At 42.7% G+C, this 24,439-nt stretch overlaps 1 protein-coding gene across 5 annotated transcripts in view; it reads left to right on the top strand.

The window, feature by feature from the left end:
• nav1a (neuron navigator 1a) overlaps positions 1 to 24,439 on the top strand; it is a 69,596-nt gene that overhangs the window by 42,178 nt on the left and 2,979 nt on the right. For 3 of the 5 annotated variants that reach the window (XM_028408858.1, XM_028408861.1, XM_028408862.1), the window contains 22 exons: positions 10,045 to 10,183; positions 12,669 to 12,972; positions 15,859 to 16,669; positions 16,769 to 17,290; positions 17,785 to 17,826; positions 17,913 to 18,061; positions 18,155 to 18,337; positions 18,424 to 18,503; positions 18,930 to 19,007; positions 20,243 to 20,326; positions 21,301 to 21,409; positions 21,499 to 21,620; positions 21,870 to 22,054; positions 22,160 to 22,322; positions 22,414 to 22,612; positions 22,698 to 22,786; positions 22,875 to 22,973; positions 23,085 to 23,256; positions 23,447 to 23,712; positions 23,809 to 23,960; positions 24,051 to 24,122; positions 24,227 to 24,432. In XM_028408858.1, the coding sequence (XP_028264659.1) occupies positions 10,045 to 10,183; positions 12,669 to 12,972; positions 15,859 to 16,669; positions 16,769 to 17,290; positions 17,785 to 17,826; positions 17,913 to 18,061; positions 18,155 to 18,337; positions 18,424 to 18,503; positions 18,930 to 19,007; positions 20,243 to 20,326; positions 21,301 to 21,409; positions 21,499 to 21,620; positions 21,870 to 22,054; positions 22,160 to 22,322; positions 22,414 to 22,612; positions 22,698 to 22,786; positions 22,875 to 22,973; positions 23,085 to 23,256; positions 23,447 to 23,712; positions 23,809 to 23,960; positions 24,051 to 24,122; positions 24,227 to 24,432 (4,226 nt within the window). Of the gene's footprint in view, positions 1 to 10,044; positions 10,184 to 12,668; positions 12,973 to 15,858; positions 16,670 to 16,768; positions 17,291 to 17,784; positions 17,827 to 17,912; positions 18,062 to 18,154; positions 18,338 to 18,423; positions 18,504 to 18,696; positions 18,721 to 18,929; positions 19,008 to 20,242; positions 20,327 to 21,300; positions 21,410 to 21,498; positions 21,621 to 21,869; positions 22,055 to 22,159; positions 22,323 to 22,413; positions 22,613 to 22,697; positions 22,787 to 22,874; positions 22,974 to 23,084; positions 23,257 to 23,446; positions 23,713 to 23,808; positions 23,961 to 24,050; positions 24,123 to 24,226; positions 24,433 to 24,439 lie in introns of all 5 variants that reach the window. The other 2 variants (XM_028408859.1, XM_028408860.1) reach the window with 2 other exon arrangements.

Here is a 24,439-nt window from a genome sequence, read left to right as displayed (position 1 = left end):
TCAGCAGGCAGACATGTCTGCACAAGTGAAAACAATAACAATAATGAAAAATGCGTTGAAAATTGTGTTGTCATTTTAGGGTGTTACCGGTTTACATAGGAAACAGGTAAGACGACTCCCGGGCATGTGCAGGCCTTGCTCCACCTTTTGTCGATTATATATTTATAAATTTTGGTTCCTTGTTTGGATGAAAGACAGCATGGCCAAAGTTATTTCACACAGCCACCGGCTCTTGATGTTTCATAATTATGTGAACAAGTTTACTTTCCCTGCATACAAGGTCATTAGGGAGACCAGAGTGAAACAGCAGATGCTTGTAACCTGTGCTTGTCAGACACATGCCCCTAAGCCTTTTTATTGTGCACACAGGAGCCAGTGTTCACAAACAGAGCTCATATTTTCATGAGGTGGTCCCTCCTGTGGTTTAGTGAGTGACTCTGTTACATCAAAGGCCAAAGGAGGACCTACAGTCAGACAACAGTGCACCTTAACAGGCAGCTGGGGATGTCGGAAAAGTTTTAGGGCTAACATCAGAAGAGAACAAGCCCAGGATGTCATTCTCACATGATAGTGAGCAGTTTTCTAGGAACAGCAGGATCAGACAGTGTGTTGTATTGAAACTTTCGGGGAGTTGTTGAGTTGAATGAAAAGTGAGACGCTCCCTTTTGGTTTTTGTTGGAGCGACAGACTTGCGGCTGAGGTTTTTAATGGAACCTCTGGACCTGTCATTTTACGTCTCTGTGTTTGTGTGTCTGTGCACTCGTGGAGTGGTATGCATATGTGCGTCTGCATATGTTGGAGGATCAGGGAGTGGGACCCCAGAATACACTCACTGGAATGTGAAGTGTGTGTGTTTTGAGCGGCCCTGAGGGCAAGGAATGTCTCCCAAACTCACTCTAACAACTTGAAGTGGCATATCCAAAGTGTGTGTGTGTGTTATAAGCGACAGCAGGTGATGGGTGCGGGTTTCTGCAGGCCTTTCGGCCACCACTACATCTTCACATATGCGGATACAAAAACAAAAACACACACATAAAACGACTTGCCTGTCCCTCCTTAACAGCATGGGAGTAATGTGTGTGTTTTAATAGGTGTCTGCTTTATCTCAGCCAGCAGAAGTGAAAAAGTATCTCTGCTCCAGTCAATAGGCCTTTCATTCCTCTCTGATCAGGTGGTGTTTGGACAACCTTTGGCAGGTGCTTAGTGGCATTCTTGTTAGAATTGTAGTCACACTGTATAGAAGGATTTCAGGGAATATGTATTTTTGTCCTGTGTAGGGAGAGAATGCCATCTAAAATTATATTTATATGGATGTACCAGTTGTTTGGCTGTGGTATTTGGTAGCCATAACCCTTTTTCACATCCTACTGACATTGTGGTTCCTCCATCTGCCGTGTGTGTGACATTGCGGGTTGTAGCTGGATACTTCCCTGTTTTGGCTACAAATATTGACAGTGACTGTAAATCAATACTAACATATCACTATTAAGTGACTAGTTAATATTAATGGTTGTGGTTGAAAAACATTTTATCCTACAAGGACCTAACATGCTGGCTCGATCATATTTCATTGTTTTGGTACATTGTTAGATGAATAAGTGTTTTCGGCTCAGCCTGTCACACAGCTGTCTACAGCTTGGTTTATGTTGCCTCAGGCTTTGTTGCTTTACTGTAGTTTGTTGATCTAAAGGCATCTGTCAGTAGAAGCGCTTGTGTGTATGTGTTTGTATTTTTGCACATGTCTGAGGCACCATCTTTCGCACAGCTGCTTCAAGTTAACAGCAACCTGGAAGAAGCACGCTTCATTCAAATAGCGGCACCTCCCTCTCTTTCCTTCACAGCCTTCCCTTTCGTCCTCTCACTGGTCCCCCCCCCCTTCTTTCAAACCAAAACATCCCCTATGCACCGTTAATTCACACAGCCGTTAAGTCAGCTGACGTGTCTGGAGGGAGGCCAGAGGTAATTCTACCCCAGGATCCCAACCCCTGTCCTGGGCCTCTGTGTGCCGGGGTTCCCCTTGCGAGCTCCTCCCTGGTTCTGAGTTGGGGCCGGTAACCGCTCCACACTGCACCCCAGACTGAACTACTTATGAAGGTGATTTAAAGGCCATTCCACCTTATCCCAGGAGTGCTGTCCCTCTGCTGCTTCCTGCTCGCTTGTGAAAACGAAAAGGACTTTGGAGGTCAGAGGTTATTGGGTCATAGTAGAACTCTTAACACACTTCAATGCTCTTTTATAAAATCTAGTGTGGTGAACTTTTGGAGTAACGTTTTAGAGAGACCCACTTTTTACTGAACAAGGAAGTTTGCTTCTAATGCAAAAAATAATAGTAATGGGACAGTGGAGCAGTCTGGTTTAGAATAAGGTCCAGTAACCTTTAAACTTTAACCCCCTTTGATCCGACTAAAACAAAGACACAAAGGGATGACAAAAAAGAAGGTTCTTGCCTTTCAAGGAATTATCCACACACTTCTCCTGCCTCCTACTGTTTCCCTTTCTGGGGCTGACAGTGTGAGAAGATCAAGATGACACTATGGATGTCAACATGATCAACAGTCACACCATTTTTTTTGCTCCAAGAGAATTTCTCCACTCAGCATTCCTTATATGATGTTGGAGCCTTGCTTTGGATGTGCTGTTTCATTTCACAGCAGTCAAACAGCACATGTGACGTGTTGAACTCCGAATATATTTAATTCATCCTGGTGAGGTTATGAGCAGAAAAGAAATTTTGCTGTTTAAGTAGACTTTTAGTGAAGAAATTCATTATTTCACTGTGTGTCCACCTATCTCCACCCCACATTCTGAAAACAAAAGCATCTCACTTCACCAGGATTTCATGCCTTTTCTGAGTTGAAACTTTCCATCCATAAAGCCCCAAGCATTTGTAGAATGTGTCCCCGTCCTTGTGAGGAGAGCATGGAAGAATGATGTGCCTCAATATTCTTCCACATACAAACACACACCTTGGAGCCAGTAATGCTTGGACCCTGGCCGACTTAGTGTTACCCTCAGCGGAGCACTGACTTCAGCCAAGCCGCCTTTCTAACATCACACACTTCTGACAGCCAATTCAAGCTCTAGCTCAAGCTCAGGAGACACTGGCAATTTAGACCATTTGATTTGTGAGTTTGTATGTGTGTGTGTGTGTGAGCGCCTCTGTCTTAAACCTCCAGGCCTAACGCTGTCAACTTTATGCCTGTCAAAGGCACAACAGGGTTTCTCCTCTGCAATGGCCATTTAGGGATGTGACCTCCTCTTTCTATCATGGTATTACACACACACACACATATATATATATATATATATATATATATATATATATATATATATATATATATAAAAACACACATACACATGCAGCACCTTTAGCTGTGGCCCCTGGCCGTCTCTGATCCAGGTGGCAGATGGAATTAGCAGTAATTACGAGCTTATTAACTCCAGCCTGTTCAGTAATCCGCTGTAATGCCCAAATACTGCTGCTGTTGTGTGTGTGTGTGTGTGTTGTCATTCTGGATGTGTGTGTCCAAGCTTCAGCTATCACACATTGTTCCACTCCACATCATGGAAAACTGGACAGAGAGAAAATAATAAGTAACACTGAAGAGGAAATTAATTTCTCTGTTTAGTGTGCACCCAGAGGCATCCTGCCAGTTTTTAATTGAGTGTTGTCAATGATTTACTGTAAGTGTTCAACAATACAACGCAACAGAGCGTGTGTATAGGGGCTGCTAATTAAGAGCCACTTTTAATGACAGATTTACTGTTAGTTACTGCACAAGTGCTACAAGCTTCCAGACAGCAATGAGGCATCATTAATACATTTTTAAATCAGTTATTTATCAGTGGGACTTTGTCAGTACAGCAAGTATTTAAGCATGTCTTTGATAAGAACATACCATGACTCCAAAATGTAGCAGATGGCATCTAATTTATGGAAATAGCCAATCTGATTATCCCATGGTTACAGTATGTCTGCAGTGCCTGGATGCGCACACCATCTATGTGTCAGAGTGCCGTGAAGGTCTTGGTCTGCAGAGGGAAATCCTTCACGGCCCTATATGGTGCTGCAATGTGGGTAATCCTATGCAACGTCCTAAACATCGGTGTTTATAGCTTCATCCAGTAAAAAAAGAGTTTCAATACCAGCTCAAGCTCTCTGTTATTTTATACACTTTTATTTGAAAATAATGTTTGGATGGTGTGCTTATAAATCACCAAGGTGATTCACAGATCTGTGTGTATGGGTGTGTTTGTTTCCTGGCGATAAGCTGCTGGACTGGTCCAGGCACCCATATTGTTAGCCATCTGTGCACACTAACCACATTTGCCCTTTTTTCAGTCTTATCAGGTAGATGTCCAGCCACAGCTCACACACACACAGTACACCATGGTTTTATTATTAAATCTTCGTGCTATTTGTTTAAGACACAATGTTTCCATGTGGTTAATGCCACTGTGACTGTTGGAAAGCTGACAATAGGTGTGGCAGGTCATGCTGCTTTCCACTGTAAATAAGCGATGTTGTGTTTTGTGTGTGTGTGTACAGTCAGTTGAGTTTAGATCCTGTTTTATGTGTCCTGACTCAAACCTGTAGAGGAAGTTGAAGCAGACACTGAGATCTATTTACGTTTAACCTTTTAGGTTAGTTCAACTATTTTTTTCCTCAGCAGGTGCCTGTTAAAGGAATAGCAATCAGTTATGCAGCTGTAATGTGGAAAGTGACATTTTGTTGGCCTGGATGGTAACTCTCTCTCTCTCTTGCTGTCTGCCAGTGTCTGTTACTGTTGTCAGTATTTTAGGGCTTTATTGTAGTATTTCTCTGTTAATAACTAGCAGTTCCCTATTGAGCTGTAGACATATTAACAGGCTCACATACCATGTTAGTGAAGGATTTATCTAAAGTTAATTAACTACCTGAGGATAAATAAAGTTGCCAGTGCCCCACCTAAAGTTTGGCTGTCTGTGGAGGGTATAGCTCCTCCAGGTGAGGTCACTTACCAAAGTTCTGTGTTTGTTGTCAGTTCTAGCTGTTTTAGCTAATGTGTCCACTCTGTTTGCTGTCAACTTCCTCTTCAGGGCAATCTGAGATTAATCTGCTAACATTAAATTGTACAGACAGTGCATCTCACCTAATTGCCGTCTCTCCTCAGTCAGCCTCACACAATTTGGTTTTAGTGCGTTTAATGACTTCAGCAGCTCTTTCATGCGTGCCCCCTCTGGTTTCCGAGCCCACTGCCCAGTGCCAGTCTGGCAGTGCCCTACTTTCCATTCGCCTGAAAAGGCATCACTACAACCAGGAACCCGTCTGATTTTGCCATTTTGGGTTCTGCCATGTGACACTGTGGATTTTAATAGGAATGGAAAGTTCCTGTCCACTGTAGGACTGCAGAAACACTTTCCATGCATATGTGTCCAAAGATCACCCTGGATAGGACACGTTTCACCCCATGATGGAACAAAAACATTAAACTATTTTTTTCAAACTTGTTCCTTTTGTGTATTTCTGTATCACTGTTATGTCTCCTAAAGAAAGACTCTGCCAGTCCTTCATTAGTATCTGCTTCAAAGTGACCCTGGCAGCTCCTGATTGGTCACATTGCATTGGCATTGTAGCTTACAGTGAAAGTGTTCATTCAATAGATTACATATTTTATTCCCCCTGTTATTGATCTGTTTGGTCTTAGTGGATTATTGGGTGCTAATTTTTATAATGTGCCTGTTGACAAAATGACTCTCTTATTGTTATTAAGTTTGACTCTATTCAGCCCCATGCAGGATCATTGCATTTTAACAGCTGCTTGTTTAGATAGAAATCTTATGGTCCAGTACTGCTAAGTTTGCTGGTGCAGGCAGGACTCCAATACCCAGCAAGCGCTGCTTTGTCTCTGTAGTTGGTTATTCTGTTGTGTTTCTGCCATTCTCCGATTGGTCAGCCTCAGACTGGATCGCAAAGGAAAAAGGAAAGTAGAGGAGAGAGCATAGAACACTCAATGAGCTGCAAAAAGACCATTCATGTTGAGATCAGAGCAATTAGCTCCATAGAGTAGGAACACAGAAGCCTCTTAATAAAAGCCGGCTATTTAGCTCAGCAGCAGCTATTCAGCAATTCTCCTGATAGCTCGTGTGAGGCTTATGTGTTGTAGTGGGTGTGCCGCTCCTCTCTGCATATTAAGAGGAATTAAAAAAAACGATGTCTCTATTGAAAGGATGCTTTTTACATTGACCTTTATCATTTAGCTAAATTATGGAGACATTTTAAACTGTTGTTTTATATCTTAGGATGATGAAATCAAATTTGCTCTGGGTAGATGTCACCTTTGTAAGATGCATTTAAAGCAGGAAGCCACTTTTGTGTGGCTGGCCCTGGGTGACAGTCTACATTGTGTTTGTGTGGCATATGCTCTGCTCAGTGGGATACTGTGTGCTGCACATGGTGCTCTGAAGGTGAAGGTGAAGAATGAGCTTTCAACTTAATGGACATTTATTGCAGCCTAAATCAAATCAACATTGATATTCATTTTGCTTACAGAATTACAGTCGTAGGATACCATTTTTCAACATCCCAAGCCTTGCTGACCTGCGGTTTCAGATCTGTAATCCTTTGACATTTAACACCCAGAAGGAAGACATACAGATGCGATTATTGTCTGTTTATATACCTTGTATTTTAATGAATTTATCTGCTCTTTTAAAAACATAATTTTCTTCAGTAAATGGTGCATATCACCAGAAAAAGATTCAAATTTTTGCCACCTTGCTTTTTAGAGAAACATGTTCAATAGGTTAATAAGCTAATTAAAATGAATGAAAATGTGGCTTCACTAAAAGGGTGTTCGGCGTGAGAGACTAATATGCAAAAGGAGGTGATGTAGATGAATGGAGTGCTAATATTATCCCTATTATCAGTCTCTGCAGCTGCTGCCATAGAATGAAAAAGATAAGGCGGAACCAGTGGAGATTATAACAGAGATGATCCTCTTCAGTGAGTGCATCACGTCCTCAGAAGTTGAGGAAGTTTCTTCTTCTACTTTTTACTTTTTTCAGCACTCCATTCTTTCTTCTTTCCCCACATGCCACTCCGACCTGTTCTCTTGAGTATCCTCGTATTTCGTCAGCCTCTTTTCAAGCACTCTCTTGCTTTTATCTTACCCAGTGGAGGACTGTAGAATGGTAAGAAGAGCTCGTTGACAGTGGATCTGTTGTACCTGTACGCTGGCCCACACTGATCGAAGATATCAAGTTTTGGGCTGGGAAATCAGAAAATTCTGTGTCTGCCAAAAAAACTTTTGGTCTAACTTGAACAGACACGTCTTAACGGAAAAAAAAAACCTGCACAAAGTCTAAGATCTTTAGCAGATATCTTCTTGTCTTTTGGCACAGCGAAGATTTCCTGCTCCTGGATCAGAGTGGTGTGAGTCACTTAACTCAGGTTGAGAGTAATTTCTGTGGATCAAGCTGGCGGTTGTTCATCCTATTGCCAAAACATCACACTGAAATGTACGTACACAAACAAACTGCGACACCCAACCCACAATTATGAAAAATTCATTCATGAATTCATGAACTATATAAATAAATGCTATTGCTCTCTGTGGATTTTGACCCCTGACCTCGTACGTCTCTTCTGTGAATTCCCCCTTTCACATCTGTCGGCTGAGTGACACCAAACCCAGCAAAGACTCTGTTTTGTTTTGTTTCATTTTCAGACCTGAATAATTCATCAGAGTTGAGTTATCACTCACAGAAGCTCAGTGGACAGGCAGATAGCTCTGAAGTAAATAACAGGATATGAGGACAATAGTATTTTTCAGAGAGGTGGTGGTAAACCGCAGCTGTGTCTCCCAAAAGGAGGTTTGCCTCACAGCCGTGAGCCGTGAGGAACGAATGACACATGCTTAAGTATTGTGTTCGTAGTATAAATCCACTTTGTGAGTTTGGTGTTTATTAGTTCCTTTTGTACTGCAGGGTAAATCTGCTCTAAATCTCCTGTAAAAACTGTATCCTTTTCAGAAAGTTGTTAAATCTGACTCAGGCTTCTCAAACAAGCCACCTGCCAGCGTGAAAAGATAAATCCCTGTTTTCAGTGCAAACATTCAATTTGACAGATAAACATTCAATTAATGAAAATGTGAGTTTGTTTCAAGAATAAACTGAAAGCACTAAAATCTACTATATCAAAACAGAGCGCTGTGCTTATATTAAGAATGATTTAAAGTGTGTCTGGATGCATCTGGCCCTATCTTAAATTTGCCCTTAATCTCACTCTGACATATAGACAGGAAGATGTGACTCCCACTTGAGCTCTCATCTGCTCTTTTTGTCCAAGATATCCACAGGCTAGAGAGGGAGGGCTTTCCTACACCCCTTTGCCCTTGATCCACCCCCCCTTTAAGTCCCCCAGGGTACAATGTGACCCACACAGGCACCCATCCGGAAGGCCAGCACCGCTTTCTTCCGTCCTTCCCTGCATCGCAATATATATGACCTCATTACACAAGCCCCACCCTCTTTACTTTGCTTTACAGTAACATCAGCCTAACCTCTTCACCCTAATGAGATCCAAACACAACCCCCAAACGTCCCAAACATGACCTATTTATTGTATACAAGCACATGAGAATGTAAACCCACAGATCCAAACACACCTCAACTCTCTCCCCTCTCGCTCACAAACAAGTCAGTACCGAGCTTTGTGTGACCAAATACTTTATATCCTGATCTGTTATAAATAATAAGTCAAGGAAATTACAAACTAAACACACCACAAGCCGAGGTATAGGCCAATCCGTTTGGCACTTTTTCTGTCAAATGTAAAGCTATATAAAGCAGATTTCTTTTCAAACTTTGAATTATGATGGATTTTAGGACCATAAAGTCCTTCATAAGATGAATCCTCCACGAGGCATGCTTGATATAATTTTAGCGCTAATAGTAGCCTAACCTGTATTTTAGAACAATGCTCACCGGGGAAATTAATGCTAAACTTCATAGTCCCTGCTGTAGCCTTGTACTGTGTGCACTTGTGGGCACATACAGCAGTATATGCTCTTCTGTGCTATTTTCGTATGCGTGTGTGGGTTGATATGATGTAGAGAACACTCCAAATTTCACTTTGCCAAGTGTTTCAGCTCTTGCAGTGTGAGAGTTTGGTATTTAGAGCAGACAGTGTGTTTGAAATGAGGTCCCTTCTTGAATATTTAATCAAAAATACAAACTGGAAGACACAGAGCCAAGTCAGCCAACCGCTGCTGGAGAATGGCAGTTGATGCAATGAATATACAGGAGGAAATATCTAGTTGACTGCTTGTTGTGTGACACTTGAATGATCACCTTTGTAGTGAACATGCAGAATAAAATCTGGTATGTTGACCAAGGACACACTGATAAGAGAGGATACCATTGAGACCTAGACTCTAGCTGACCCATTGAAGGAGACTTCAGGCCAAAGCCCAAATGTGTGCACCGAAAATAGGAGCACATCTCTGTCACCGATCTGGGTTTGACCTAATTGCTGCTGAACACTGACAGTCAGTGTATTTAACAAACTGTTAACACTACTAACAAAGATGAAATCAGACGTTTGGTCACAGACAGCAGTGTGTTTTAGGACACTGACCTTTGACCACAAGCTGTGATCCTGTACGATCAAATTAAGTCAAGAACCTCTTCATTGACTATTGTCTAAATATAAATGTTACATAACACTGGGAGTTTTTTTCAATATAGCTGTTTATTCCTAGTTTTATTGAATTTTATTTCTTACTCAAATACTATTTATGAGTTAAAAAGTTGTGCAATAGATTCTTTATTTATCAGCTCTGTCTTATATTATTTTTGGTTGTATTTTGCAAATAGTTTATTTACTCTGTTATTTATCTACAGTCTTACTTTTCTTTCAATACTATTTTTCTTGAAACATAACATAACGTAAAATACCTTGAGCCCTCACATAGTGTAAAAATGTAAAAATCTGACAGGAACTGTAGTATTGTTTGATATCGTCTGACATCTTTGCATGCCTTTGTCCATTGTCTCTTTCAGTTGGGATGAGAGCAGCTCCATCAGCAGTGGACTGAGTGATGGCTCGGACAACCTGAGTTCTGAAGAGTTTAACACGAGTCCCACACTCAACTCCCTTCCTTCCACTCCCATTGGCTCCCGCAGAAACTCAGGCATCGTGGTAAGTGACACCCATAAGCATAAAACCTACAGCTGTCTGACTAACAAGGAGAAGTAGTGTGTGTGTGTTATTTACAGTAGTATTGATTAATCTGTTAATCCACTCAGGTATTGATGAGGAGCTGAATAATATGTCATACACTTTCAGAGGACACACACACACAGGCATCAATTAATGGCATCTGAGACAAAGCCTAATTAAATATTCTTCACACACCCATAACAGTCAACACATCTGCAGCATTTAGTGTTTGCTGCAACAGACACGCTGCATGCTGGGCAGCTGCATTGTTCCAAGAGGAATCTTTTGTATCATATTTATTAAAAGGTTTGGGACTTTATATGTCTCCTTTAAGCTCTGATTTAGTCAGTTGTTTAGGGATCGTGTAGGAGTGGGGGTCATGACTTTAGTGCTTTTAAAATCCAGATCACACATACAGCTCAGCTTGAGATTCCTCAAGATGTATCTGCATGGGACCCAGATCTTGTGCTTTTGTGTGTGTTTTCAGTGTCTGATTTAGGTCACACCTCCACAGTGTGGTTTATGTGACTAATGCAGTGGGACTTTAAAGCGAAGAGAAACATAGAGAGACAGCGATAGACAGAGAAGGAGAGGAAATCAGTGTAACCATAGCAACCAAAGCACAGGGATGCTGAGAGTGTGGGTCTTTGTCTTCTCTCTTAATATACTGAAGGACAGGTCTAGAGCACAGCCATCTGCACACACACACACATACACACACTGGGCCATCTGCAGTCCTGCATCCGGGCCAGCGAGCCGGAAGAACCGGGGCACCTCCCCTCAACGCCTAGTTGCAGGAGTCATAGCAACTATTACACCCCATGGCATCATTACCATGACAACCAACCATCCCATCACCGCGCACCCCATAATGTGTAATAGGCATGGCTCCCTGGCTGATGCTTTTCTCTTTGTCTTTGGGTCCTGAAGCTATTTCCCTGTCTCTGATTCTCCTCTGCGTCACCCCAGATATATATAAGCAGTACAAAACCTGGACAGTCCACATGGAGGTGGACCAGTACTCCTTGTTGACCTAATTTTTTAAATATATATTATGCCTGTCTGCCTCTCTGTCTGTCTGTTTGTGAGTAGTCCATGTTTTGTCATCTGTCCAGATGTGTATCTCACCCCCCTCCATTTCAATAATCAGAGAGTGTATGTGAGGAAATGACAGTGTTTTATCAGCAAGGTCTGGTCAAACAGGACACACAGATATATACACCAACCCACACACTCATGCACACCTCCTACTCTTGCTATCATGTGAACCTGCCCAGGGGGTCTACTGGTTTTAATAAAAAAGGAATTCAGCACTTGAATCCTCATGGGAATCACTGGGTGCAATGCCCTGAACTGTCTCAAACATACACAGCTTCACATTCACACACCTCCTGATATGTTGTGTAACGTTTTACCTCCTACGGGGAAAGAATAATCTGCCTCTGTAAAAGTAGTCATATCCGTTCTTGTGTAGAGTCATAATAACCCATAACACGTATTACTTGTTTTTTGTCACACACATACATAAAAGACTACAACTGACAACTGACCTGATTTGCTTTTGTTAAACATTTGTCATACTTCCTTATTGGATTATGTTTAGGCTGTGTTGTCTATTTTCTCTTTGTATGTCAAATCTCTGACAGTGTGTGGTGTGTGTGTACAGTTGTGTTTTGTTTTTGTTGGCCCTTTCCATCTCACTCCACTTCTATTTTGAAGTGTTTAAACAAAGCATGCAATTGGATTCAGACTGGAAGGATGAGACATCAGTGAATGTGTTTTAGGGCTGACTGAGTAGGACATGTTTTTCTGCTCAGGAGCAGTCAAGATGAGGCAGAGTCTGCGGATGTGTCTGGAAAGGCCTGAGGCGTTAGGTGTTCAGTTTCCTGTCTGTTTGGTTATCTGTACAGTTCTTATGAACACAACAAATAGGGAATACTTTGACATATTTTCTTCATATTTGCTTCAGAGTTGAGTATGACCTAGTTAAAATTTGATAGTCAAAAGTCATTGTCACTATGACCTCATCAACAGTCTGCACTGTTACAGAGAGAGATCTTTCAAAAATTCTGGCATCCAAAATTAGTCAATTAAAGGGCCAGTGCCTGAAATGCAATACAGTGTTCATAACTCTGCTTTATTGCTGTTTAAGCAGCTGTTGGCTTAAAACGAGCCTCTTGTAGGAAGCAGGTCCTCTGTACAGAGCTGCCATGTTCCTACAGGAGACCGGAACTGACAAACCAACACTTGCTCCTGAGAGGATCTTTCGTGTTTTTAATGTTGTAGTTGCAGCTAGAATTTGATGGAATGGTGGGTAGACGGAGTTGGTTGTATTTTGGTGGAGTAAAGAGTATACAATGGATTTAATAACAATTTTATTTTTTGTAGTTGACATTTTATTGTATTGTAATCACAAGTCAATGTTTGGTTAACACTTTTTGACACAGTGTCTTATTTTTTCTAGATGCGGACAGATGCAGAGAAGAGATCTCTAGTGGAGAGCGGTCTGTCCTGGGATTCTGATGATAACAAACCTAGCCGTAAGAGCCAGGGCAGCAGCGTGTACGAAACAGGAAGTCTCAAGTCTGAATCCGCCAATAAGTGGAAAAAGACTCGACCACATGGAGAGGGGCTGGAAGGAGGGAGGGGTGAACTGAAGAAACCTCAGACCCTGGGGCAAGGAAATATGTTGAAGAAAGGAAGAAATCCACCTGTGGGAGTCACATCGCCTATCACACACACCTCCCAGAGCGGGCTGAAAGTGGCAGGTGAGTGAAGTGCACACACACACAGACACAGACACAGTGATATATATATATAATATACATAAAGAATAAATATAGCTACATTTGGTTTCATAACCTGAACAGGCTGACACATTTCTCAGACTGTCTTTTAATGTTCTGTTCTTTCTGACAGCCTCACACCCACACAGTCCCAGACACACTCTCTTTGTCACACACATTCATCCACAGCTGCAGCCCACCCTCTGGGCCTTTAGAAAGTGGTGCCATGTATCAAATGCCCATCACCACCCACACCCTTCCTGCCAGCCAACCAAACACACACGCACACACACAAACATACACACACTGACCAACAGTGTTTTTTCTGCCTATTGCCTTCCCTACCCAAGCTTTATTTTAGTGTTGAACAGAGATAATTTATAGCACTAAAATAAAAGCCTTCACAGAAGGCCTTTATTTTATTTATGTGTGCCTAATAGTGTGTGTGTGGGGGGGGTGGTGTGTGTGTGTAGACACATCTGATGTTGAAGAGTGTCACCCATCACACTTAACACACACACACACACACACACACTCACACACAAAGGGGCACAATGGTGAGGATTGTGCAGCTGCCTTTTAAGCACACCATCTGTGTGCTGTTTATGTAAGCATGCACACACTCACACACTCATATAGACAACCAAAACAACAGGATATTAGTTGTGCTGCTGTGTGTCTGTCTAGATAGTCAGGGTTTGTGTAAACAGTCCTCTTTCTGTGGGACTGTCCTGTGTTTGTATTGCCAGCGGTTGAAATGATAGATATGCCAAACAAGTGTGCTGGTCCAGGCTATGATCTGTGTGCCAGGCTGTTATTGTTATTGATGTGCACAGTAGGAATCTGTTGTCACGACTACTCAATCTGCCACCGAGTTTGGGACTGTAATTAATCAGATCATGAAGTCAAGTGAAGACAGATTGTAAAGACTTTCTTGTGGCTCATCAGTGTGTAGGGGCTGATATTCTTAGACAGTTAGATTTAAGTAGAAGTCTTTTTTGTTCATGCTCATTTAATCACTGAGGTTTGGCAGGATGCTGCATGTGGCTCATTTGTGATGTGTCTGCAAGTTTGTGTAACTGCAGGAGACACAGACAGGAGCACTGAGTAGAAGTACTTTGTCTCATTTTCTTATAAAACATATTTTTATATATTCAGTATATAAAGAATACCGTAATAAATTGTATTTGGGTTTGCAACAAATAATTATTGTTTGATCATGTTTATTTGTGAATGATTAATGAATCCTATAATACATTGCCTGTAAATAATGTCCATTTTAAATTAGAATTTCAGGCATTTTAAGCAATTTGGCAAACTTAATAAATACATTGGCTACAATTGCTTTCAGTGATAGTGCTTCAAGAGTCACTGTGAGCTGTGAGCATTGCATTGTGAGACAGTTATATATTACTGTAGTCCACTGTAGTAGTTGAGTATTTAATCTGGAACAGGGACACAGTGCATGTGTTCATCATTATGTCAGTGCTGAGCTGTTGACTGGTCATATTTCTCTTGCATGAAACACACATCTGTAGAAACAGTCTGCCTCTCTGCTGCTAATGTTTACCAACCTCTCACTTACACACAAATAAATATTAATATGGTGTCTTAACAGTTGTAAATATACACGGTGACACATGGTGATGGTGTGATGTTGGCAGGGCGACTATGTCAGCAGAATCATTAGAGTGACTTGTGTCACTATAAAGGAATATGCACATATACAGCCAGTATAGCTCCATCTTCATTCCATAGTGCTGTCTTTCCACTGCTGTCAGAATGAGTCATTTTCCTTTAAAATTCAGAGATGGCTGTGTGGGAACTTTCTCTGAATTTCACCATTGTGTTCGGGACGTCAGACCTCTTGCATCAAGACACACAGTGATTCATGTTTCTCGTCTACCCACGATACCACGTCAGGCTGAGCTTCACCCTAGATCAGGCTTTATTTATGTCAAAAATTTATACATATGCCTTGGTTCTATCAGTGCGTCTCACTGCCAGCAGTGTGTGTTTCTACAGTTTAATGTTCTTGGAATGGGCAACGTTGCGGTTATACGATGGATTAACTTTATGACCTGACATGTAAACCCAATTTTCACATTCACAAAAGAACTCCAAGTGTAATGTGTTGTCAGTGTCACATTCCCATCACAAGGAACCGTGAGTGTGTGTGTGGTATATATGTCTGCGGGTTTATAAATACTCCTAAGTGACTCCAGATGTCCCTAGGCTGCAAGCCGGTGGGTCTCATTCAGCAACAGTTTTTTTTTTGACTGTGTTAAAGTCCTGTATATAAGCCTCACAACAAGTCCTGTTAGATACAGATTAAGAGTGTGGGTAGAGTGGACTTGTTTGGTTGGTGCATACAGTTCACATGTGTGTAATCTCTTTATAAATTCCCAAGTAGTACAATTCATTTTCTAACAGCAATTAGTTTTCGTATGGGGACAAAATCGCTGTGTTTTCATCACCTTCCACTACCCTGCTCCGTCACAAGCCCTCAAGAGTGGAGAAATTCAGTTACCCTGTGTGTTTCATGCCATTTTGTGCCCACAGACACGCTTTATGAACGCGAGCACCACTTTTCCCACAGCCACGCTGCACATGTTAATCTCAGCACTCCACAGCTGTGACATGCAGTATTGCACTTACTGGGAAGAGAAAACTATTTTAGTTCATCAGGATGGAAAAGAGGAGTAACTGTGTGATAACACTGTGTGTGAGACTTGGCTGGCAGTGAGTGTGGTCTTCTCAGAAAGCTGGTTGTTTTATCAGGAGACAGACAGACCTTGTAGGTGTTCAAAAAAGGTATTGTGTCCTAATCTGGCTTGCTCAGTCATCACTGTTTTTTTTCCATTCTAGGTGCAGTGAAGTCAGATGGGAAGCCCATGGATAAGTCTCGGCTAGCGGTGAAGACTTCAAGTCTTCAGCGGTCTTCCTCTGATGCTGGTAAAGACCACAGAAATGGTAGTGGAGTTGGAGAGCAACGTAAACCTCCTTCTGGACTGGTCCGGCCCTCAACTGGTGGAAATTTTGGTTTCAAGAAACCCCCCACAGCTACCAGTAATGGCCCAAATAGTACCAATACACCTGGTGTTACAGGTGGTAGTACCATCCCTGCACCTGTAGGGAAGATTTCCAAAACATCAGGTATTCCAGTCAAGCCAGCTGCCAGTGGTGGAGGACGGAAGACAAGTCTGGATGTTTCAAACAGCGATCAAAGTGGTTTCCTGTCTCCAAATGCCAGGACATCTCTCCAGTACCGCTCTCTGCCTCGCCCTGCCAAAACAAGCACTCTGACTTTAACCCGGCCCAGCTCAGCTCGACCTGTGAGCACCACCATGGACACCAACTCGGCTCTAACCAAACCCTCCAGCACAGCGCCTCAGGGCTCAAGGCTCAAAGAGCCCGGCTCAGGTCTCAGTTCTGGAACAGGGTTGAGTAAAACAGGAGGCCGTGGGATCCCTAGTCCCGGTCCTGTCAATCAAACAGACAGAGAGAAGGAGAAAGAGAGAGCTAAAGCCAAAGCTGTAGTGACTGACTCTGAGTGTGGGGGTGTGTCTCTGAAGGGCAGTCCTGCTCAGACCCCCTCAGAGAATGAAGGGAAATTACACGGGCTGAGACCTCCCAGCACTGGCAAGGGCATGGACCTGCCTTCACCTAACACACACAGGTACTGAGATTCATATCCTGTACAGTAATGACCACACAGACTATTTCCCATTCAAAATAAAACATTAATACGCATTTGCTTCAACATTTGTGTCTTTAGGTTGTCTGGGATGCGAAGTCTGGCAAAGCCTCCATTAATGGCTCAGCTTGACAAGCTGAACTCCAACAGCCTGGAAGTGGGTGTTCAGGATGCCCTGCCTCCAAAGATCCCTCCTTACTCTAAGCTCCAAGAACTGTCTGGTTCAATAGGCAGCACCTCTAGTGCTTGTCTGACCCCCAGTCCTGCCCCTGTACTCAATGTGAACTCCTCGGTATGCTTTTCCAGCTCAGGAATCGGGTTGGGACCCAGGCAGGTCACTTCTCTAGGGGTTGCAGGAAGAGAAGGCAGCACGTCTCCCCTGCTCTGCCCTCGTATGTCTGGGCTGCATCGCAGCATGGAGTCTCTGCCACTCCAGATGAGCCTGGCCCCTGAGCCAAAGGAGAGACAGAAGGATAGACGGAGTGAGAATTTGGTGAGAGGCTACACCACTATGGAGTCCCGCAACAAAGAGAGACAAGAGGACAGAGGTCCTCCTTCCAGCTGGAGCTCTGGAAGTAAAGCCTCACTGAGTCTTACAGACAGGTCAGTTCAACTGTTGCTGAGTGCACCATATCAAAGATGTACTGTTCAAGGCGGCCATGTAGCTCCACCTTCTGGTCAGTTGTGAAACTACACCAAAAGACAATGCAGGTGTGACCAGGGAACCAGGTGTGATGGAGCTGTGTCACTTAAGAAAAGCACAAACAACAACCCTTTGGTCCCACCACATGCTGAAGCGGGCATTTAAATAAGTGTTTTTTTAAATTTCAATACAACTTTAAAGTTGTATTTACATTATGAACTAAAACAACAAGTAAAGACACACAAACGCACACACACAAAGAGTTTCCTCTCCTATTATTACTACAGGCCTGTTATCAGTGTTTTAGTGGCCCCACTGAGTGAAGTCATAATTACTGGCTGAAACCAGCTCTCTGCCAGTCACACTGTGCTTCTTTGTGCCTGCTGCCTTTTCTTGAGAGTTTAATAACTCCCTGCACCAGTGGTTAAATAATGACATTGTTTAATCTCCACAGCTCTCACAGAGACAGAAACACACTGCCAAAGAAAGGTTTAAGGTAAGCGGGACCACACGTTGTATCTCACTGTTATATTTAGTAATGTGTTTTTCCTCTTGTTAAAAGATGTTGTCCTCTCTCTGTAGTTTCAACGGAGGCTCCCAGATAGAGGAGGAAGGGAAGGAGAAAGGAGAGAGGAGGCACTCTCATACTATTCTCAGTATGACTGACTCGCTCACTCTTCCGCTGCTGTCGTCACCCACATCTCTGCCTCGCACCTCTAAGACCAGTATGGGTGTGTATTGTATATACACATGTGCACACGCTCTGATGAATACTAAAATATAATTTCTTTAACTCCCTTTTGACCATCCTGCTTTTATAATAGTTCCCAGCCCTGTTGGTGGACCACCAAGGATGACTCGATCCAACAGCATTCCAACACAGGACGCCTCTATGGAACTGTACAATGCATCGCCGCTGGGCAGCACGCTGTCGCTAGCTGAACGTCCCCGCAGCATGGGAATGGTTCGCTCCGGATCCTTCAGGGACAGGGAGCCCAATGATGAAGGTAAGGTGTAGAAAAGTTCTGACTTGATCGCAGTTTAAAAATCATCTACTTAATTCTGTATTTGTTTCTTAATTTTTACTCTCCAGTTCATGGCTCTGTACTTTCGCTGGCATCCAACGCCTCATCAAGCTACTCCTCGGTGAGTGTGGGCAACATCCAGAATCAGGTAGCTACAGTTCAGTATTGGAGTGTGTGTTTGTTTATAATATGGATGGGTGTAAATGCTCTGCTTTTTTTAAACAATGCAAAATGAGACTTTGTACAGCTCCTCTCTCCTCTTGTCTTCTCTCGTCTCCTTGTCTCCTCCTCATGTCTTTTATCTAACATCTTAACGTTTTATTCCCTGCATTCTTCCCAAGGCTGAGGAAAGGATTCAGGGAGAGGTAAGTTTTCTTTCCTGCCTCTCTTCTTTCTTTCATCTGTCTCTTTTTTTAACCATTGTTTCCATCCTTGTTTTTTGTAGAGGAACCAGTCATTCATTTCATGAGCATCCTCCACCCACCCTCTTGTATAATATCAGCCATTGTCAGCTGCTTTGTTGATCTTTGTTTATTTTATAATGCAGCATTAATATTTTTTTTGCTCCTCACAGCAAATCCGCAAGCTGAGGAGAGAGCTGGAATCATCCCAGGAGAAGGTGTCTAACTTGACCACACAGCTGACAGCAAATGTAAGTTGTTGTCACACACCATTTTGTATAACTATGTATCATTTACTCAAGATAACATAATAATAATAATCAATAAAACACATTCATTAAAATTACAAACGTCCCAAGCAAGAAAAAATAAAGGGAAAGGGTTTATTTAGAAAACAGCTTAGAGCTTTGGTTGCATGTGGCTCTGTCTCCTTCTACCAAGCTATTTGAATGACATTTCAACAGCATCATTATAGCTGCAATATGTGACCTTTCACCTCGAGGCAACTGAGGAATTACTGTTAGCCCGTCCATCTAATGTTACACCTCAGTACTTGTCACTCATCTTGATGAACTGTCCGCCTCAGTGAGACCTACCTCAAGGCAGAAGTTACTAATAACTCACCGAGCAAGCAATAGCAGGCAATAAAGGACACATGTATGTGTGCCTTTGGCTTTGATTTTGATTTTTCATGACAAGAATAATTTTAGGTGAACACTGTATGATAAATGAAGTTATTGTAGCAGCTTATTATTAGGCCATGCTAGTGTTTTTATTCCAAGCCACACTCTCTAGTTCTCACACAGGGCAAGGAATTCATGCAAAAGACAGCAATATTTAAAATTCGACCTGTGGGTTGTCAGTCATAGATCATTCCTCTGCAGTCTCAGCACATTTTTTTATCCATACTGGGCCTGAAATAATGCTAACCTCCTCCTGAACCTCACAGGGGTGCCTCGCCCTTTTTCTCCTCTGTTCAAGGTTGTTTCTCTACAGCCACCCTGTCAGCGTTTTCATTTGTCCAATCAAACTTGAATTTGCTGTGAATTATACACACCTTCGTACAGCGCACATCCATCAACTGTTTGTGTGTGTGATTCCTCCCCTGAGGGATGCTTTTTTTAATACTATGTGACCTTATTATGAGGGCAGTAAAAAAACATTACATTATGTGCTGGATTAATGACCAGGCCTGAAACCATTATTTTCCTGTATTAATACATTCTGTGAAGGAGAATAGAAAGTAATTTTCTCTTCCTACTCGGGGCTATAGTGGGAGGGGTGTGTGTGAGGGAAAGATTAGCAAGGACGGTATTTTTGTACAGAAGACTGCCTGCTGTGTTTAATTTAGACTTCGGTTTTTCTGTCTCCCAAATGATGCTCTGTTGAGTCACTTGTACAAACAAATATCCTTGTATTATGCCCTGTTATACAAAACTTTTAAAGTTTAAAGAAATAAATTGTTTTTTTGTTTTTTTCCAAACAGGCAAATCTGGTGGCTGCCTTTGAGCAGAGTTTGCAACTGATGACAACTCGGCTGCAGAGTCTGTCCATGAGCCATGAACAGAAGGTACCAGCATCACTGCACTTTTAAACACACACAAAACTAGCATTTTCCAGCTGTTTGCTGAGCAGTCTGCTAAGAGCTAACATGAAGGGAGGTGACTTTGATCATAGCCTATGGCCAGAGTTGAATATAAGTTAGAGGCCCGAGCTGCAGTCCTGCAGGGTGATTTGGTATGAGACGAGGACAGAGGATCATACATTAAAAACTTACATTAAAAACGTGATAAGACTCAAAACAGCTTGCACGTGCACTCACAGTGAAAATCCCATTCATCCTACATTCTTCTGCTTTCGTATTTGTGTTAGTGTGAATAAACTGATCAGTGCCTGAGGTGGTGTGTGTGTGTGTGTGTGTGTGTAAAAGTGAGAGTCTCTCATAGTGCTTCATGCCTTGTTGCTCCCTCTGAAAGCCCTGTCTAGACTGCTCCAGAAAAAGACTTTGTTGATTGTGCCAGCGCACTGACCTATGCAGCCCAGCCGGGAGCACAGGCTCTTTAACCTTAAGGAGATGGGCTGGGCAGTGGTATCAACTTCACAGACAATAAGCAGCACAGAGAGGCTCTTTTATTTTGGACTCGTCCTTTTGAACTGTGCATATAGTGTGTGTGTGTAGGGGGTGACTAGGTGAAGGGATTTTCAGTACTTAACCTAAACATCAAACAAGAGGCACTGGTAAGGTAAATTTACAAAATGTGCAAGAATGAAGAGACACAGTAGAGCTGAGTACAAATTAATTTTAAATTAGAAGATTAGTACAATGGTGATGGACTAATAATTAGTTTGAGGAGTAATTAGCATGCCAATGGCATGTTTTTTCCCATTTCCCGTCCCCACTCACACGTACAGAAACATTTTTTCTTCTGTCCTAGTTGCATGTAGAATTCATTAGCAAATAATCAAGTGAATTGAAAACACAATATGTTTGGTATTAATTTAAAAAAGGTGCCACTCCCTGATATATATTAAATGTTTGTGTAGGACTCTGAGCTGAGGGACCTGCGGGATACCATTGAGGCTCTAAAAGCCAAGAATGAGGAAGCCCAGGCTGTCATACAAGATGCTCTGAACAACCCAGACAACCCAAAAGGTCTGTAGATAAACCTGATATTCCCTCCACTTCTTTTATCTTTAAACATCTGTCAGTATTTTCATTGTTTTTGTCGTTTTGTTTTACAGACTTGCATATTCGACGTCAGAATTCGTGTGAGAGCATCTCCAGTCTGAACAGCCTGACCAGTATGTCAAGTATTGGAAGCTTAAAGGACCAAGACGCCAAGAAGAAGAAGAAAAAGAGCTGGGTAAGAATGAGTGGACTCTGTTTCCTGACAGATTAAAGGAACAGTTTGCCAGTTTGTAAAATGTAACACAGGAAACATTCGGCACTCAGTATGTGTAACAAAATCCACCTACCAGTGCTTCTAAAGCTTACAAATAAACATTTTACATTTTTTTTCCTGCACAAACACGAATCCTTGTGTCCTTGATACATCCTTGTGTCTGTTTCAATGTATCTGAATTTATCTGTCTGCTCTTTTGTTCCTGTGTAGCTGAGGAGCTCCTTCAACAAAGCATTCAGCATTAAAAAAGGCCCCAAAACCTACTCAGACATTGAAGAGATTGCCACCCCAGACTCCTCAGCTCCCAACTCCCCAAAGATGCCTCATGAAGGGGGGGAAGGGGGGGAGAACCAGCCCTCATCCCTCCAAAACTCAGCCTCTGCCACCTCTTGTGTGTAAGTACTAGGACACCTTCTCCACCTCTTAGCTCAAAGGCCAGATTGCTTGTTTTATGTCTTTATTGGTGTCTGAATTTGATGAAACATTTTTGGCCCCCACAGTATCATGGAAACTACGGAAGAGGGAGATGATGAGGAGACAGCAGTGTCAGACCTGCGTTCAGAGCTTTGGGAGAAAGAGAGGGCACTGACAGACATTCGACTAGAAGCCTTAAATTCTGCACATCAACTGGAGCATCTCAGAGAAGCCATGAACAACATGCAGGTCGGTTTGGCCTGTCTTGCCTCTGACTCACATTGTCTAAGTATATATGAAAGCACTCAAATGTTAATGATAAAAACGGTTTGTCTTCTAGTCTATGGTGGAGAACCTGAAGGCAGAAAATGATCATTTGAAAACAGGAAGTCAGCTCCATCTTTCTGGCTCTGGTCCCACCTCCTCCACCTCCCAGCCTTCAGGCCTGGCCTCTCTATTAGGACCCTCGTTAAGGCAGCCGATGAGTATGTCCCTCACCAAGTCCTTCAGCCTCAGTCTGAATGATTGTAAAGAGCCAGGTAAGAGACAGCTGTGCAGCAAGAATATTACGTCCTCATGAAGGGGGCTGTGTGCATGAGTTCATTGTTTCTTTCTGACTTGCAGAAATGTCTCCAGCTGACACTCCAAGCGTGTCCTCTCAGCGGGAAGAGGTGTGTGTTCGGGTACTTGTCCGCATTGGAGATCACACTGAGGTAAAGGCAGAACACTTTTAAAAACATCCATACAATCAATAGGTTGAACAGCCGATCATTTATATTCTCCTCTACTCCGTGTCTGCAGGACAGCAAACAGCAGCAGGAGTTCTATCTGGGCTCAGTGCCGGTCAGTGGGAGGACTGACTGGGCCTGTCTGGACTCCCTCATATCAAAGATTTTCAAAGTAAGTCTCGTTGACTGCACAGACATGACTATTTCAGCAGATGACCTGCCTGTGATTTGGTTGACATTATCTATACATATCTGATTTGTGGTAATTTTCTCTTTTGTTTAGGACTACTTAAGTCAAGTGGACCCGACAGCCAGCTTGGGTCTGACCTGTGATTCGCTGCACATGTACCAGCTGAGCCAGGGAGGACAGCGAGTGCTGGGAGGGGACAAACCACAAGGCTCACCTTACCGATGTCTTGGAAACGGTTCAGCTCGAATCTTTGTCACATTAAAAGGTTAATAGATATAATAATATACATCCAGCCTTGTTCTGTGGTTTGGTTCTTTGTTAAGGTCAGGGGTTAGAAATTTGCTCAGCATTTTCCTTTATTTTTCAGAGAAAGGACTTTTACTGCTTGTTATATACTTACAAGTAAATGCTACTTAAACACTGCTGCTTCTCTCCCCCCTTTCTTGTGTCTCCAGGGCTGAGAGAAAAGTGCGTTGACTCACTAGTGTTTGAGACTCTGATTCCTAAACCCATGATGCTGCATTACATCAGCCTGCTGATGAAACACAGGCGGCTGGTTCTGTCTGGACCCAGCGGAACAGGAAAGACTTACCTAGCTCAGCGTCTGGCCCACTACCTCCTGCAGCGCAGCCGGACTGACTCGTCTGAGGCAGACCATGAGCCGTCTCTGCTGGGTCGCAGCACGGCTGTCACCTTCAACATGCACCGACAGTCACAGAAGGTAAAACATGACACATAGAGTCATAGAGTAATCTGAACATGTATTGCTATATATTTCTATATGTTTATATTTATATTTCATTTGTTGCTTTCACAGGAGTTGCAGTTGTATCTGTCAAATCTAGCAAATCAGATTGACAGAGAGAGCGGAGGAGACCTGCCGCTGGCTGTTATCATAGATGACATCAGTGATTCAGCAGCCATCACTGAGCTTGTTAATGGAGCACTTACCTGCAAGTATCACAAATGGTGAGCCACTTCAAATTGTCATCATATTTCACCAATAAGTTACAATAACATTTCGTTCATTAGGGTTAAACTCTTCTGTTGGTGTTTCAGCCCTTACATTATAGGAACGACCAATCAGCCTGTAAAGATGTCGTCAAATCACGGGCTGCACCTCAGCTTCAGGTGAGTCCCACACCACACTACTTCCTCTGTTTTTGCATTGTTAAGACAAAATAAAACTGTTCACTGTATTATATAAGATAAACATTTCTGGCCTTTGGCAACAGGATGGTGACATTCTCCAACAATGTGGAACCGGCAAACGGGTTCCTGTTGAGGTACCTGCACCGTAAAGCTGTGGAGGCCTATCAGAAGGAGGAGCAGGACTCAGCAGACCACCAGGCTCTCCTCCGAGTTCTCGACTGGATCCCACAGCTCTGGTACCACTTGCACACCTTCCTGGAGAAACACAGCACTTCAGACTTCCTCATAGGTGAGAA

The sequence above is a fragment of the Parambassis ranga genome, chromosome 7 (assembly GCF_900634625.1).
Source record: "Parambassis ranga chromosome 7, fParRan2.1, whole genome shotgun sequence".
In the NCBI taxonomy this organism is placed as follows: Eukaryota; Metazoa; Chordata; class Actinopteri; family Ambassidae; genus Parambassis; species Parambassis ranga.
This window is presented reverse-complemented; position numbering and strand designations above follow the sequence as displayed.